The 15,222-nt window shown below is 42.2% G+C and overlaps 1 protein-coding gene across 4 annotated transcripts in view; it reads left to right on the forward strand.

Annotated features, from left to right (window-relative positions):
* The first annotated feature begins 1,576 nt into the window (after window positions 1–1,576).
* Window positions 1,577–15,222, forward strand: part of dock8 (dedicator of cytokinesis 8) — a 259,562-nt gene continuing 245,916 nt past the window's right edge. For all 4 annotated transcript variants that reach the window (XM_059969949.1, XM_059969950.1, XM_059969951.1 and 1 more), the window contains exon 1: window positions 1,577–1,692. In XM_059969949.1, the coding sequence (XP_059825932.1) occupies window positions 1,643–1,692 (50 nt within the window). In that variant the 5' untranslated portion in view covers window positions 1,577–1,642. The remainder of the gene's footprint in view (window positions 1,693–15,222) is intronic.

The following is a 15,222-nucleotide window of genomic DNA, read 5'->3' on the forward strand; positions in this document are numbered from 1 at the left end:
TATCCAAGCAAAGACAGAATTAAAAATAATGACTTTTCTGACCACATGCACACTGATACTTCTAATTAGTGTTTGTAGGTGTTTAGGAACTGGGACTAAGTGAAAAGCTGATGCATGGATTTAACAACTGACGACAAGGATAGATGGACATATTTGTACGGTAGAAGCATGGACAGTAGAAATTGAGGTTTTCTGATCTTTTCTGTTTAGAGAATTTCACTGTGTGCAATTGGGTGTAATGTAAATGACAGAGGGCATTTACTCATTTTAAAATTCCAGTATCAAATCACAAGAGTCACATGCGGATTTCCCGAGAAATGGCGTGTACAGCACCAGGCAACAGCCGCAGTGAAAATGACGAAGGGTTTGAGAATGAACATGCTGCGAGTAAGATCCTAGCGCCCTCTGTTGGTTACTAGATATGATGACAAATACAAGCGTGGAGAACAGGGATTAATCTGAGCCACGCTTAATATCCACTTTCAGTAAATATTTCAAAGTAATAATTTAAATGTTCGTCTTTTCTTGGTGCATTTTCATTAATTTAGGATCATTAAACAACAATTCCAGCTCATTTGTATTACTTGTTAAGTACATAGGGGGATCGAATTTTTGGGAAAGTTATTAAATTTTCTTGCAGTTTTTAATTAACATATTATTACAATTCAGTGATTCCTGCCGGAAAGCGTGTGTATGTAAATAACTCATAATTTTGAAATGGCGTAATGAGTTTGACCATGGTTTTGTCAGTCTAGGATGCATCCTTAAATGTCCGAATAGTGCAATAATTTCTTGTGCCGATGGCACCAAACCCCGGGATTTAACAATGAACGAATGATTTATTCTATATCAAAATTATTACCTATGTTAGCTGGTTTACTTGACCTGCTAGTGGATTTGGAAGCTTTTATGGGGACTGTGTAGGCGGGGTCCCCCGGTGTAGGTAACCCGTGATTCAGAAGCGCGCACGGGGGTAGGGATCACTCCTGCCCGGTGGGGGGACCACGAGTTTTGCGGGCGATTTGCATCCTTTGATGACACCCTGATTGAGATAGTGAACGTCAACTCTGAGGATTGTCTCCATCGAGATGAGTTGTGGTTACATGGACCTTTATTTTCGTAGAGTTCCACAGCAGGGGCAGCTTGCTTTGCGGAGGTTACGCATCAGGCCCGTTTTCCCCTGTGCGTTCGTTAATAAACTGACCTTGAACCACAGAACGTGGATCTCAGTTTCTGAGCGTGCATGTATGCAAGTGTCATCTGCATATCGCGGTTTGGTGCTTGACTTTGCTGACTTTGGTTAAGCACTCGCACTGTTAAAGTCAGCCTGTTACTGTATGTGTGTATGTTAGAGATGAAGAGTTCCGGAAAGTGTTGGAAAGCTGATAAGCCAGTCTGTATCCCATACAGCGGAATGTAAATTGTGTGTGCGTATATACATTCTCTGCGAATGGTTGGTCTATCTAATCCCGACCAGCTGATTTGGCCAGCATGCAAACCAGTCCCCTCATGTACAATTGGCTCCCGGCTGGGAGAGAAAGGTGAAAATGCGGAAGTTTCCACCCCCACATGGTATTTTCATAATTAGATCATTGCCTCAACTTTAGTCTTTTACTGGATTTCCGGGCATAAACACACATCAATGGCTACTTTAAATTACGAGCGGAGAGCTTTTGTTCAGAAGATCAACAGGTGAGATACGGTTTACGGAAATTCTCCAGATTATGGCAGTGCAATGTTTGTTTTATATATAAGGTTAAAATATCCCGCGAAATACAGAAGACGAGATGATACAGCGAGGAATTTCATGCTGCAGATTCATTTACAACGTTGTTGCTATATCTTCGATTATGTATTTCTCCGATTAAATATGCTACGGCTTTAAAGGGAATCACCTTTTTTAAAACGGGCCCGTTTTAAAAGTCGGCCGTTGTCTTGTTGATGCTAGGTTTTAGGGAACAACGGGAGTCAGGTTATAGCTAAGTGTTTCGACCGATGGCTTTGAGAGCACTGAATCTGTAAAATGTAATTTCGCGGGAAAGCACAGGCCATTGATTCCTCGCTGGCCTTCAACGTCAGGGAGTGAAGATGGAATGAGCGAGATTATTACAAAGTTGGGAGCTATATTTCTGAAATGGGAATGCATTCATAAAGGTCACAATTTAATGGGATTTGAAAAGTCCTAGTGTCTAGAACTGAAATCTAATCAGAGGGATGCAGAACGGTGGTTGCATTCATAATCATAGAGAATGGCGGAGCAGGTTTGAAGAGCTCCTTAACTTATAGATTCATGTCACAATACTTTCCTTCTCTTTAACAACATCAATTGTTCATGCCAAAATGCATTCTAATGCTGAAATACATTTGCCAACTACATGTTTATCTGCAGGTAATTAGAAAAAAAACTTATTAATAGTTTGTCACAGTTTTTCTGTATTAACTCTTCCCACCAGTTTTGGTTTTGACTGGAACATTTGAAAATGTACGCTGGATCTGAGTCCAGATTGGCTTGAGGCATGTTTTCTACTCGCTCTGCTGCTTACCAAATGCAATTTAACTGGCCTTGAATGGAGAGAATATAACTGCAAAATTAGTGTGTGAAATAAAACTTGGCAGCATCGTAAATAAGGAACAGGTTTGCATTAAAATTCAAGAAGACAGTAAGGGGAGTGGGCGCTCAGCAGTTGTAACTTGGTGTTGTTAGGTGTGTGAGAGGCAAGAGGCATTGTGATTTAAATACTGTTACTTTTTATGGGATATAAAACAGGGGTACTTGGATATTCTTAAATTGTTAAATGACCAGGGAAGTTTCTAAACCGGTTAAAGAAATCTTTGAGACAAAAGAGTCAAGAGATGCTGGAATCTGAAGCAGAAAGCAAACTGTTGGAGGTGAAGCAATAATCAGTACTTTTAGATGCTAGTCCTAGTGCATGGTCTCAATCTGCAACATTGGCCATCCCATTATCTCCACTTGTACTGCTGGCCCTGCTGAGTTCCTCCAGCAGTTCATTCCTTTTTTGCTAAAGGGATCTTGGCTTTGTAAGTAGGGGCATTGAATGCATCAGCATGGACAAATCACTAAATATGCCTCAACACACAGAAAATGCTGGTGGAACACAGCAGGCCAGGCAACATCTATAAGGAGAAGCAATGTCAACATTTCGGGCTGAGACCCTTCGTCAGGACTAACTGAAAGGAGAGATACTAAGAGATTTGAAATTAGTGGGGGGAGGGGGAAATGCGAAATGATAGAAGACCGGAGGGGGTAGGATGAAGCTAAGAGCTGGAAAGCTGATTGGCGAAAGTGATACAGAGCTGGAGAAGGGAAAGGATCATGGGACGGGAGGCCTCAGGAGAAAGAAAGATGGGGGGGGGGGGGGAGAAGCACCGGAGGGAGATGGAGAACAGGCAGAGTGATGGGCAGAGAGGGAGAAGAAAAACAACTAAATATGTCAGGGATGGGGTAAGAAGAGGAGGAGGGGCATTAACAGAAGTTAGAGAAGTCAATGTTCATGCCATCAGGTTGGAGACCACCCAGCCGGTATATAAGGTGTTGTCCCTCCAACATGAGTCTGGATTCATTTTGACAGTAGAGGAGGCCATGGATAGACATATCAGAATGGGAATGGGACATGGAATTAAAACGTGTGGCCACTGGGAGATCCTGCTTTCTCTGGCAGACCGAGCGTTAGTCTCCCACTTTGCATCGGGTCTCACAGGGAACACCAGACGCAGTATACCATACCAGCCGAGCTAAATATGCCTCAGCTGGAATAAAAAATAAACACAGAAGATATTGGAGGTACTGCAGGATAAGCAGGAAAGAAAAATAGAGTTAACGCTTGGATCCAAAACCGTTTTCTGTCAGATGAGTCTAATTCTGGTCAATACACATTTTAAAGGCAAGGCAGGTTTATTTGGATAGGACTTTTCAAACACAAGGCAGTTCGAAGTGATTAACACTAAAAAAAAATTTAACATTGAACATCACATTTCAGACAATATAAAGAGAATAAAATCACAAGTAAAAGAAGGAATAAAAGTTGTAGTGTTGGAGATTTTAATTAAAAGCTACAGGGAAAAGAAAAGTTTTAAGCCTCGATTTTAAAAGACCTCGAAGTTGGGGCAGACTTCAGATCATCTGGAAGGTTATTCCAGATATGTGGAGCATAGTAACTAAAACCCCTGCTTCACCGTTTAGTTTTGACCCTGGGGACGGTAAGCAGACCTGCCCCAGATTACCTGAGAGCTTGGGAAGCTTCTTAATGCAGCAAGAGATTAGAGATGTATTTTGTCCCGATACCATTCAGTGCTCAAAAATCCCAGAGTAGTATTTTAAAGTCAAGCCTCTGATGGACAGGAAGCCAGTGTGGTGAACTGAGAACTACAGTGATGTGTTCTACTTTCTTGGTCTTAGTGAGGACTCTGGCAGCAGCGTTCTGAAAGAGCTGCAGCTGTCTGAGGGAGTTTTTTGCAGAGACCTGTGAAAGTGTCATTACAGTAGTCAATCTGACTGAAAATAAACGCATGGACGAGTTTTTCTAGATCTTGCTGAGACATAGGCCTTATAACTCTTGCTAGATTTTTAAGATGGTAGGAGGCAGACTTTGTAATGGTCTTAATGTGGCAGTTAAAACTTAAGTTGGAGTCCATCCTAAAAAAAGGAAAATTTCATGACTCTTGAGAGGGAGCAAAGGAATTTTACCGGAATGATACAAGTGATGACAGACTTGAGGTGAATGGATTATTTTGAGAATCAGGAGCAATTTGACAGAGCAAATAGGGAATTTTGTTTAGCATGTAGGTGACTAACTGGAGGTCATATATTTTAAATAATTGGCCAAGGAAATGGACAACTGACCTTTTATAACATAAAATTAATAATAATAGATACACACTCAATGGCAAATCGGTGAAGTGACATTCCATTAGAACATTAAGAAGGTACAGTCAACCTTCACTACCTGTAATCTGGTTCCTTCGATAATCCGTCACCGATTTCAAATTTTCTGTGCAACTAATTTCAAATTTCCTACGCCACCGTACCAATCTATTACGCATTGTTTTGGTTGTGCTAGATCTGTTCATGTGTTGGCGCGCTCTTGAAAGCACAGACAGGCGATTCCTGCTTGTTTTTCTGCATTTATTAATATCATTTACATGAGGGGCAGGCGCCCGGTACCCGCCCGTCTCACCCACCAGCGGCGGGGGAGCTGACGTGCACTGGGTCGGTCCGCCTTCTCGCCCACCTGCCAGCAGTCGTGCACTGCCCTCAGGCGTCACCCGGCCAGCGCTTCGTTCTCTCTGCCTACAACCTCAGATCAGATGTGGCGACCCGCCGAATTTAAGCATATTACTAAGCGGAGGAAAAGAAACTAACGTGGATTCCCTCAGTAACTGCGAGTGAAGATGGAAGAGCCCAGTGCTGAATCCCTGGCCGCCTGGCGGTCACGTGAAATGTGGCGTATGGAAGACCTCCTTTCTCCGACTTCTGCTTCTGCTCACCCAGATGTGCCGCCACCATCATCAACAGCTTTTGAAGAAACTATTGTGACAGTTTCAGCACCAGTTCCTGAAGCTTCACTCATTTTTCAAGATGAAGATGTTGTTGATCCTGACAACCCCACACTTGCAGACATTTAACTTTGCCTGAAGGTATATTAAACGTCTCACTTTAGAAGCAGAAGTGCTCAACTTCAGATTCAGATTCAGTTTATTGTCATTTAAAAACCACGAATGCAATGCAATTAACAAATGAGACAATGTTCCTCCAGAATGATATCAACAAAGCACATGACAAAATAGACTACACCAGAAAATCCACGTAACGTTTGGCAATCCCCAATCCAGAGTCCGGACAGGCTGTTGCGTATTAATATCGCGCTACTATCTTAGCACGTTCCCCGGAAAGGAGCTCCAAATCCACCAGATAAGACCAAAAACTAAAGCTACAAGACCTGCACTAAACCACATAGTTACAAAAGTGCAAACAATACCATAATTTGATTAAAAAACAGACCATGGGCACAGTAAAAATAGTCCAAAGATGTTAAAAGACTATAAGTTTGAAAGAAACCACCACACAGTTTCCACAACTCCTCAGGGTCCTGATAGACTCGTCATCTCATGCCGGCGGCAGAAGGGAGTACCCCCGCTATGGACTTCCAAGGCTTTGCCCAACTCAGCCTCCCAGACGCAGCACACAGTGAAAGCTCCATCGGACCCAGCCTCGCAGACGCAGCACACACTGAAAGTGACCTGACCGCAGCGGACTCTGAGTCCGTCGAACCTCTGAGCCTCCGACCATCCCCTCCAGCACAGCTTCTTCGACCACCATCCTCTGCCGAGCATATTAAGACACCCCCGCCAGCGGCCACTGGCAACGCGACCCCGAGGACTGGGGGCCTGTTCTTCTCAGCAGAGACTGTATAAGTTAATTCCTGTACATTTACCTGTACCCTTTATTTTATTTGTGCCTGTACAGTATATTACTTTGTTAAAATTTCACTTGCTACACATTTAATATTTCTGTTTCATTATTATCTAACTTGTACTGATTTACATGATAATTTAAAGATAAGATGAGGGGGTTAGCTATTGCTTAATGTAATCCTTCTGTAATTCGGCATTTTCACTAATCCGGCACTCCTCAGGTCCCAGTGGTGCCAGATTAGTGAAGGTCGACCTGCAGTTGCATGTTTACTTGGGGGTGACATTGCAGAGAATGGAAGAGCCCAATTTGCAAAACTAAATAGTATGGTTCTTTTCAAGAAATGACATCGACAGTAATTGACAAGGTGCCTGCCCTTTGCCTTTGTTGCATGATTCTGTACGCAACTTGTTCTTTTGTGGTGTGGTAGGTACTTTATTGCTTTACCGCCACTCCTTCAAATATACCATTTAAAATCTACCTGTTTAACCCAGAGTCTGCTCACCTGGCAGAATACATTACCTAGCTCGGTGCCAGAATTTTGTAATAAATCTCCCACAACAATAGCATGTGTTTATATCTTTCCTTCAGGAATTTTACTATGTTAAAATAGTAGCATGTTACAGTTACATGTAAAGTACGTAGTTATAGTTTCTTGTAAACACAAGGAAGTCTGCAGATGCTGGAAATCTAAAGCAACACACACAAAATGCTGGAGGAACATAACAGGTTAGGCATTATCTCTGGAAACAAATAAACGATTGATATCTCAAGCGGAGACCCTTCATCAGGGTGTTGTCATACTAGATTATCTGAAGTTCACTACAATCTATGGATAGAATGTCCAAGATTCTGCCTGGCACTAAGCTGATCTTTGGATAAGGCACGGAGGAACATTTATATATTGTGTTAAGGTTGCAGTCAATTATCATGCATTTTAATTTATTTGTTACAAAAAGGTAGTTAATTCAAGCTAGTAAATTGGGACAAACAATAAAATTCCTTGAACCATACTGGCCTCAGTAAAAAACTATGACTACAAGAAGAGTATTGTGATTGTGAGTAGTTTGTTAACAAATTCAACTGAATTTTAGGATGATATACAAAATGTAGGTTCCCTCTCTCACAAGTTAGGTTAGATGTTTAAGAGTTCAGAGAATAAATTTACAGCAAAGGATGGGACAGTGGGTCAAACCAGTCCATGCTAGTGTTTATAAGTCATTTAAGCTTTTTCCTGTCTCATCTAAATCTATCAGCATAATCTTCAAATTCATTCTCCCTCCTACGCTTATCTAGCCTCCTTTTAAAAGAATATTTTATGCATGATAACATGCTATTCAAAATGATCTGGGAGCAGTTTTTTTTTTCCCGCCAACTGGCACAGAACATAGAGCCGTGTAAATTTTGATTGAACGTTTCCAACACTGACGCCTACAGCTATACAGTACAATTATCTTCAAAGACTGAATGTGACAAGCATGCATGAGAAGGAGCAATTTAGCAGCTACCAAGTGTCAATTTAATCAGGCATAAGAACATAAATAGATCAGGAATCAGCCATCTAGCCCATCAAGCTTCTTCTAAGGTCATGGCTGATCTGGCCATGGACTCAGCTCCACCTCCCTGCCTTTTCCTCATCACTTAATTTCCCTACTATGGAACTATGTCTTAAATATATTTAATGAGGTAGCTTCTGTTCCCTGGGCAGAGAATTGCACAGATTCACTACTGTCTGGGAAAGCAGTTTCTCCTCATTTTAAATCTATTTCTCTGAATCTAGAGGCTATGTCCCCTAGTTCTAGTCTCATCTACCAGTGGAAACAACTTTCCTGCCTCTATCTTATCTATCCCTTTCACAATTTTATATGTTTCGATATGATTCCCCCTCACTCTTCTGAATTCCAACAACTATATTCCCAGGCAACTCAATTTCACCTCATAGGCTAATCCCCCTCAGCTCCAAAATTGTCCTCCATCATGGGCACTAGCCTTCTTAGTATCCAAGAGTTACAAAGCGGTGCTTCAGTGCAGTGGCATCTATCGTTAAGGACCACCACCTCGCGGGATATGCCCTCTTCTCATTATTACCATCAGGAAGGAGGTACAGAAGCCTTAAGGTATACACTCAGCGATTCAAGAACAGCTTCTTCCTCTCTGTATTTCGATTTCTAAATAGATATTGAACACATGAACTCTACCTCACTCCTTTCAAAACAAAAATCGTCTGCTTTTAGTACTAGTTATTTTAACTTAACTATTCAATATAAATATATATAATTGATTTTTTCCATATTTATCATGTATTGCATTGTACTGCTGCCCAGAGTCCAAAGAATTTTGGTAAATTACCACAAATGTGACTACTATCACTTATGCCATTTCTTTCAGAAACCTGAGATGCATCCCATCAGGACTAGGGGCCTTGTTCACATTTTTGCCCACAGTTTTTTTTCATAATTAGCTCTTTAGTGTTAGAAACTGTATCGAGGCCTTCACCCCTCATCACATCCCTAACATCTTTCTTTGGCATGTTAGACTGTGAAGGCCAACGCAAAATAGTTGCTCAAGGCTTTGGTCATTTCCACATTCAACATCATTATCATTATGCGCCATGGGTGGTGGGGCGGGGATGTGTCTCTACCAAAGGATGCTCCTTCCCTTCACTTGCCTGCAGGTCACCCTTGGGCAAAGCCTGGTTTGCACCCCAGCCCAAACCCCCCTCCTCCCTCCTGCCCCAGGTCAGGGTCATGTGAAGCCATGGGAGCAGGTGGTGGATAGTCGTATGAGCAGCTGGTGCACATCACAAGTCCTGCTTATGCGACCACTGACGTCAGGCAGACATTTTCCTGAAAACAATTGTGGTCAAGACCATGATCGCCCACATTATTTCCATGTTGCCCAATATGAATTCCCCCTTCTATTCTTCTAAGGCAGGGGTCAGCAACCTTTACCACTGAAAGAGCCACTTGGACCCGTTTCCCACAGAAAAGAAAACACTGGGAGCCGCAAAACCCGTTTGACATTTAAAATGAAATAACACTGCATACAACGTTTTTTTTTGCCTTTATGCTATGTATAAACAAACTATAATGTGTTGCATTTATGAAATTGATGAACTCCTGCAGAGAAAACGAAATTACATTTCTGCATGCAACAAAAACATTTTGAACTCCGAAAAAAAGACGTTGGGTTGAAAGTTACTTTTAAGTAAAATATTCAATGTCTATTTGAGTCCTTCTTGTATTTATGAAAAACGCCGAACTTAAATTTTCCGCCAGCAGCAAACCAAAAATAACGTAAGCCAGCTGTCATCCTGAAAAATGAAAGGACTATTTCACTGAACTATGAAAAAATATGAATATAAGTAAAATAATAGGCAATTAAAATATTTATCATGGTTAATGGGATTTCTGCTCCTGGACCTCAGCGCACAGCGTCTGCACATCAGGGCTGTATGATGTCACCTTCATCTTTACACAGGATCGCAAGCTGTCATCTGTGAGGTTTTCAATATCACTCCATTTGTGTTTCTGAGCAAGAACGGCCTCCTGACGGGCAACATCTTCAAGGTCTGCTGTCAAGCGTCTAAACTTGGACACCCATATGTCTTTGTCGGCTATGTCGGCCAGTTCCATCTCAAGATCAGGTTGACTCACACCTGCCAATGCAGTCGTATTCAGTAGGGAAGGATCGATGCTTAAGGGAGTGACCGGGAAGGATAATGTGTTTTTTCCCTTTCTGAACTCACAGAAGCGTTTCCCAAACGATGTTTGCATTGCGATGATTGCAGAATGTAAATACTCCGAAATTATCATGTCGTGACCTTGTTTGAACTCTCTCAAATTGGGGAAGTGAGACAAAGTGCCTTTCTGTAAATCTCTGGCAAGCACTGTCAACTTGCGCTCGAATGCCAAAACATCCTCCAACATGTGCAGGGCTGTACGTCCTTTCCCCTGAAGAGCTGTGTTCAGCGTGTTCAGGTGCGCTGTCATGTCTACCATGAAGTGTAGCTTTTCCAGCCACTCTGGCTGTTCCAGCTCAGGAAAGGTGAGCCCTTTGCTGCCCAGGAAAGTTTTCACTTCTTCCAGACACGCGACAAAGCGTTTCAGCACCTTCCGTCTGGACAGCCAGCGATAAAAACACGTTGTAGCGGTGTCAGTAAACTGCAGTCAGATAGCTTTATTCGAACTAAACAGCCTTGCTTTTAAGCCTCCCTCAACCCAGCCCCCATGGACGCAGATGCTGCAAAAGACGCGTACTCACAAACCCCCGTAGGCTATCTCCCTTAGCCGGAATGCTGGCTAATTGTGAGCCGTTTCGGATGTGGCAGGAAATGTGTCGCTACACTTAGGTTGTACAAGATCACCATAATTACATTTCAAAAGCTAACAAACTAACATAAAATACATTTTAATTAAATACTGACCAATTATTTCCCAAAGCCACAGGGAGCCGCAGCACAGAGGTGAAAGAGCCACAAATGGCTCGGGAGCCGCAGGTTGCCGACCCCCGTTCTAAGGGAACTACATTCACTTTAGCCTCCCTTTTCTGCTTCATATGATAATAGAAACTTCTACTATCTGATTTTATATTTTGTGATATTTTACTTTCATAATCTGTTTATTCCTTCCCATGTTGCTTGCTCACTGGTTCTTTGTTGCTTTTTAAAGTTTTCCCAATCTTCTGGTTTCCCACTATGCTTGGCCACTTTATATGCACAAGCTTTTAGTTTGATACCTTCTTTCATTTCCATGGGCATCCAACACTGGCTCTCCCTGCCATTACCATTCTTGCCTTTTTTTCATGTAAATAGATACTGCATGTTTTAAAAAGTTCAAAGTATATTTATTGTCAAAGTATATCTACATTATACAACCTAGAGATTCGTCTCCTTACAGGCAGCCGTGAAACAAAGAAACCCAAAAGAACCCATTTAAAAATAAAGAAGACTGTCAAACACCCAATGACCATAGAGAGAAAAAAAACAAATCATGCAAACAATAAATTCAAGCAAATAGTGTTCTGAACTGGTCTGCAGAGAGAGTTTGTCCACGGACCCTTCGTTCAATGCAAAGTGGAGCAGCGAGCTGAAATTGCCCATCCCTTGCCTCCGGCTTGGTCACCCTGACCTTTTTAATCTGGCCCTGTGCCTAAATTGTCGTCTAAACATTGGGTTCAGTCACCTCGATGCACTCCGGGGCCTGGACCCTGCTGTCTCGATTCAATTATTACTCAGCAATATTTAGACAAAATAGAAGTAAAGTATAATATAGCCTTTAATAAAGATTGTATATAATAAGGGATACAGGACAAATGAGATTGAAGTGTGTATCAGGCAGGGCTTAATTGAATGATGGAACACAAGTTTAAAGGGCTGTGTTTCACTTGATTTTTTTTTACTAATTATCAAGACTTAGTGAGGTTGAACCAACATTTATTTTGAAGGAACGAGTGCTTCGTTAAAATGAGTTACATGGTTGATGAATGCAATGAGGTGGTGCATGATGTACCACATCCCCTGTGGCTGTGCCATTAGAGGAAATAGTGCCAAAAAGGAACAAGTGACCAACACAAAGTTGCTTCCCTCTCTTCTGCCATACTCTTAGATTCCCTTGAACAGATGTTTATGTTTAATGAAGAAAATCACATGGAAGACATTTGTATATCACATGTCCTTGAAGTCATAGAGTCATACAGCAAATGTTTTACTTTAAAGCTGTGGTAATAACTGCATTTGCCTCCTCCTCTGGCAGCTTGTTCCATATTCCTACCACCCTCTCTATGAAATACTTGCCCCTTAGCTCCCCTTTAAATATTCCCTCTCTCACAATTAACCCATGTTCTCCGGTCTGAGACTCCCTATCCTTCATAAAAGACCGTGACTGTCCAGCCTATCGATGTTCCCCCCATTATTGTGTATTTAATATTTCAGTTAGCGTGTGTGTGTGTGTGTGTGTGTGTGTGTGTGTGTTAAGCATTCTGATTAAACATTCTTGATCATTTAAATAATTAGTTAAGGGTTAAATGTACAAATATGTTAATTCCATATGTTATAATGTTACTGTGTGATGCATGCGTGCCCCACTTAAAGAGCAAACTGGACCCGTATTCCCAGACTCCTGTGTCTTCCTTGAATTAATTTAATGTCATGAAGTTACAAAGCATAACACCAATGATTTTATAAACCTCTATAAGCTCACACTTCAGTCTCCAGTGTTCCAGTGAGGTCAATCCCAGCCTATCCAATCTCTCCTTGTCAATACAGCCCTCCATTCCTGGCAACATCTTGGTGAATCCCAGTTACACATTGTCTAGCCTTACTGCATCCATTCTAGACTGTGTTGACCAGAACTGCAAGCAATATTCTAAGTGTGGACTGGCCAATATATTTAAGTTCAAGTTTCCATAGATTCATACACAAGGAAGCAGTCCTTGCCCACTGAGTCAGCACCAAGATTACTGTCCCCATCTTTCCATTAGCTTCCCCTATTTTCAACCACATACCTATGCACTGGCTGACTATCTACCAACTCACATAGTTTTGAAATCAGGAAACCTGGGGGAATTCCATGCGCTCACAAAAAGAGCATACACATTCTACACGGACAGTATTGAAGGTGAGAATTGAACCTGCGTTGTTGCAGCTGTAATGCAGTAGCTCAACAGTTGTGCTTCTTTGCCATCTTAGCTCTTGTTTTATTGGTTTTGTACTTGTAAGGAAGTTCCTTGCCTGAAGTTCTTTTGTTTTAATGTGAACACCAATTGAGGTTAAGACCTCTAAAGATAGCAATCTTTCATCTCTGCCTAACTCAATTCGTTAACTCTTTCAGAGATTTGTTATGGGTATGGTAAACTGGAATGGCTCTTTTTTGCTTGTTGTGATTCTGCTTTCAAAAATGTCCCAAGATGCTTCAGTAAAATATAATTTAAAGGAAGATTCGCCAACCAGCCAAGTTAGGGTACACTTCACAGACTGACCAAAAGTCCGTCCAAAGCAATGGTGGGATCCGAAGAAAGGAAGGATAAGGGAGATATTTTGGAAGGAGTTGGGTGTAGAGTTAAAAGGCCATAAAGAAAATTATATGTTAGGATAAAAAATTTTAAATTTTGAACTGATGAGGATGAGAATTGTAATATTTGACGAGCAGGGCAGTGTGGAATAGCAGATGGGAAGCAATGAATTGGTTGGGAAGGAAAGAGGAAAAATATTAGGCATTGCAACTTCTGTGGCAGTCGAGGGCTATGGTCGCATGCTGCCATTCAGGTACCCAAACGATCCTCCAGATTCACTTGTACTTATGCCTAATGTCCTCAACTTATTGCTTACAGTATGGCTGCTCCTACATTAAAGAAGCCAAACACAAACTGGGTGAACATTTCTAGCAAACTCAAGTTCAGTCAGAAGGAAAGCTTGAGCTTCCCATTACCAGTCACTTGAATTCTTCATCCCATTCCCATTCTAACATATCTCACCATGGTTACCTACACTGTTCTAATGAAGCCAACCAGAAGTGTGAGGAACAGCACCTCATCTTTATCTGCACCTTTCTGGTATCATAGCAAATTTGACGATTTCGAGGAATTCACTTTCTCTGTTTGAGTCGGAAGTGGACAAGTCTACTATAGGTTAGCTACTTGCAATATTGACTTCCATTTTTCTCTCTGCACTGACACTGACTGATCTTCTGAAAATTAACTGCAGGTCAGACCATCATTTCATCACTTTTATAAGCTTCTTTATTTCCCCCTCGCCCTCTCCACTCCCTCCATCCTTCCCCATCTCTTCCCCCTCTCCCTCCCCATCTCACCCCCACTCCCTCTCCCTCTCTCCTCACTATCGACCAGTTAGCTTCATCAGCATCTTCTCAACACAATAACCCTGACCTTGCCTTTGTCCTATCCATCCCACCCTAATCTCTCTCTTTTCCTGTGGTGCTGAAGGGTGTTTGAAGTGAAAAATTATGTTTCTCTGTCCATGAGTGCTGCTAGAACTTCAATGTGCTTACAGTATTTCCTGTTTTAATTTCTGATCTCCACTATCTGCAGGTGTTTGACTTTCACTAAAATAGTCAGGTGTACAGATAACCAAATCATGGGTGAGGTGGCTGGAAGCAGAAGCTGCTGCTTTCTTCTTCTTCTTGGAAGTCCATCGGGAACGACGATGACATCAGTGATGCCTCTGATGAGAGTGAACCCCGAACCGGGAGACACAGATGCACCCGCAGGTCGGGCACATTATGTCCACTGAAGGGTCGTGTCGTCTCTGCTTGTGGTCCTTGTGCTTTTGATTATGGTCCTTCAGCCACTGTTCTGCAAATGTGTTGGTGCCTTTGAAGCCTGCCAGGTGCCAGGCATCGGCCTCCCAACCAGTCACTGGGATATTGCATGCCTTCAAGGACGATTTCTCGCAGTCTTTATAGCGCTTTGTAGAGTCTCCCTGCCTTGTGGTGCCATGTGCCAGCTCGAAAGAGAATGTCATCTTTGGAAGATGGTTGTCTTCCATCTGGACCACGTGTCCAACCCATCAAAGTTAAACCTTCATCATCAGAGGTCTCAGCCCTTCGATATTGTGAAGGCATTGCATGTGGATCTGGTCAGGTATCTTGATGTGCCTGTGGAATGGGGTCCATGTTTCACTGCCAAATAGCAGGGAAATCAGGATGACTGCTCTGTAGACTGTCATCTCGGTCTTCAACTGGATGCTAGGTTCTCTCCAGACACGAGTCCATAGCCTGCCAAAGGATGTTCCAGCTTCTGCAAGTCTGTTTGAGATCTCTTGATCTAGACTGCAG

The sequence above is a fragment of the Hypanus sabinus genome, chromosome 5 (assembly GCF_030144855.1).
Source record: "Hypanus sabinus isolate sHypSab1 chromosome 5, sHypSab1.hap1, whole genome shotgun sequence".
Classification (NCBI taxonomy): domain Eukaryota; kingdom Metazoa; phylum Chordata; class Chondrichthyes; order Myliobatiformes; family Dasyatidae; genus Hypanus; species Hypanus sabinus.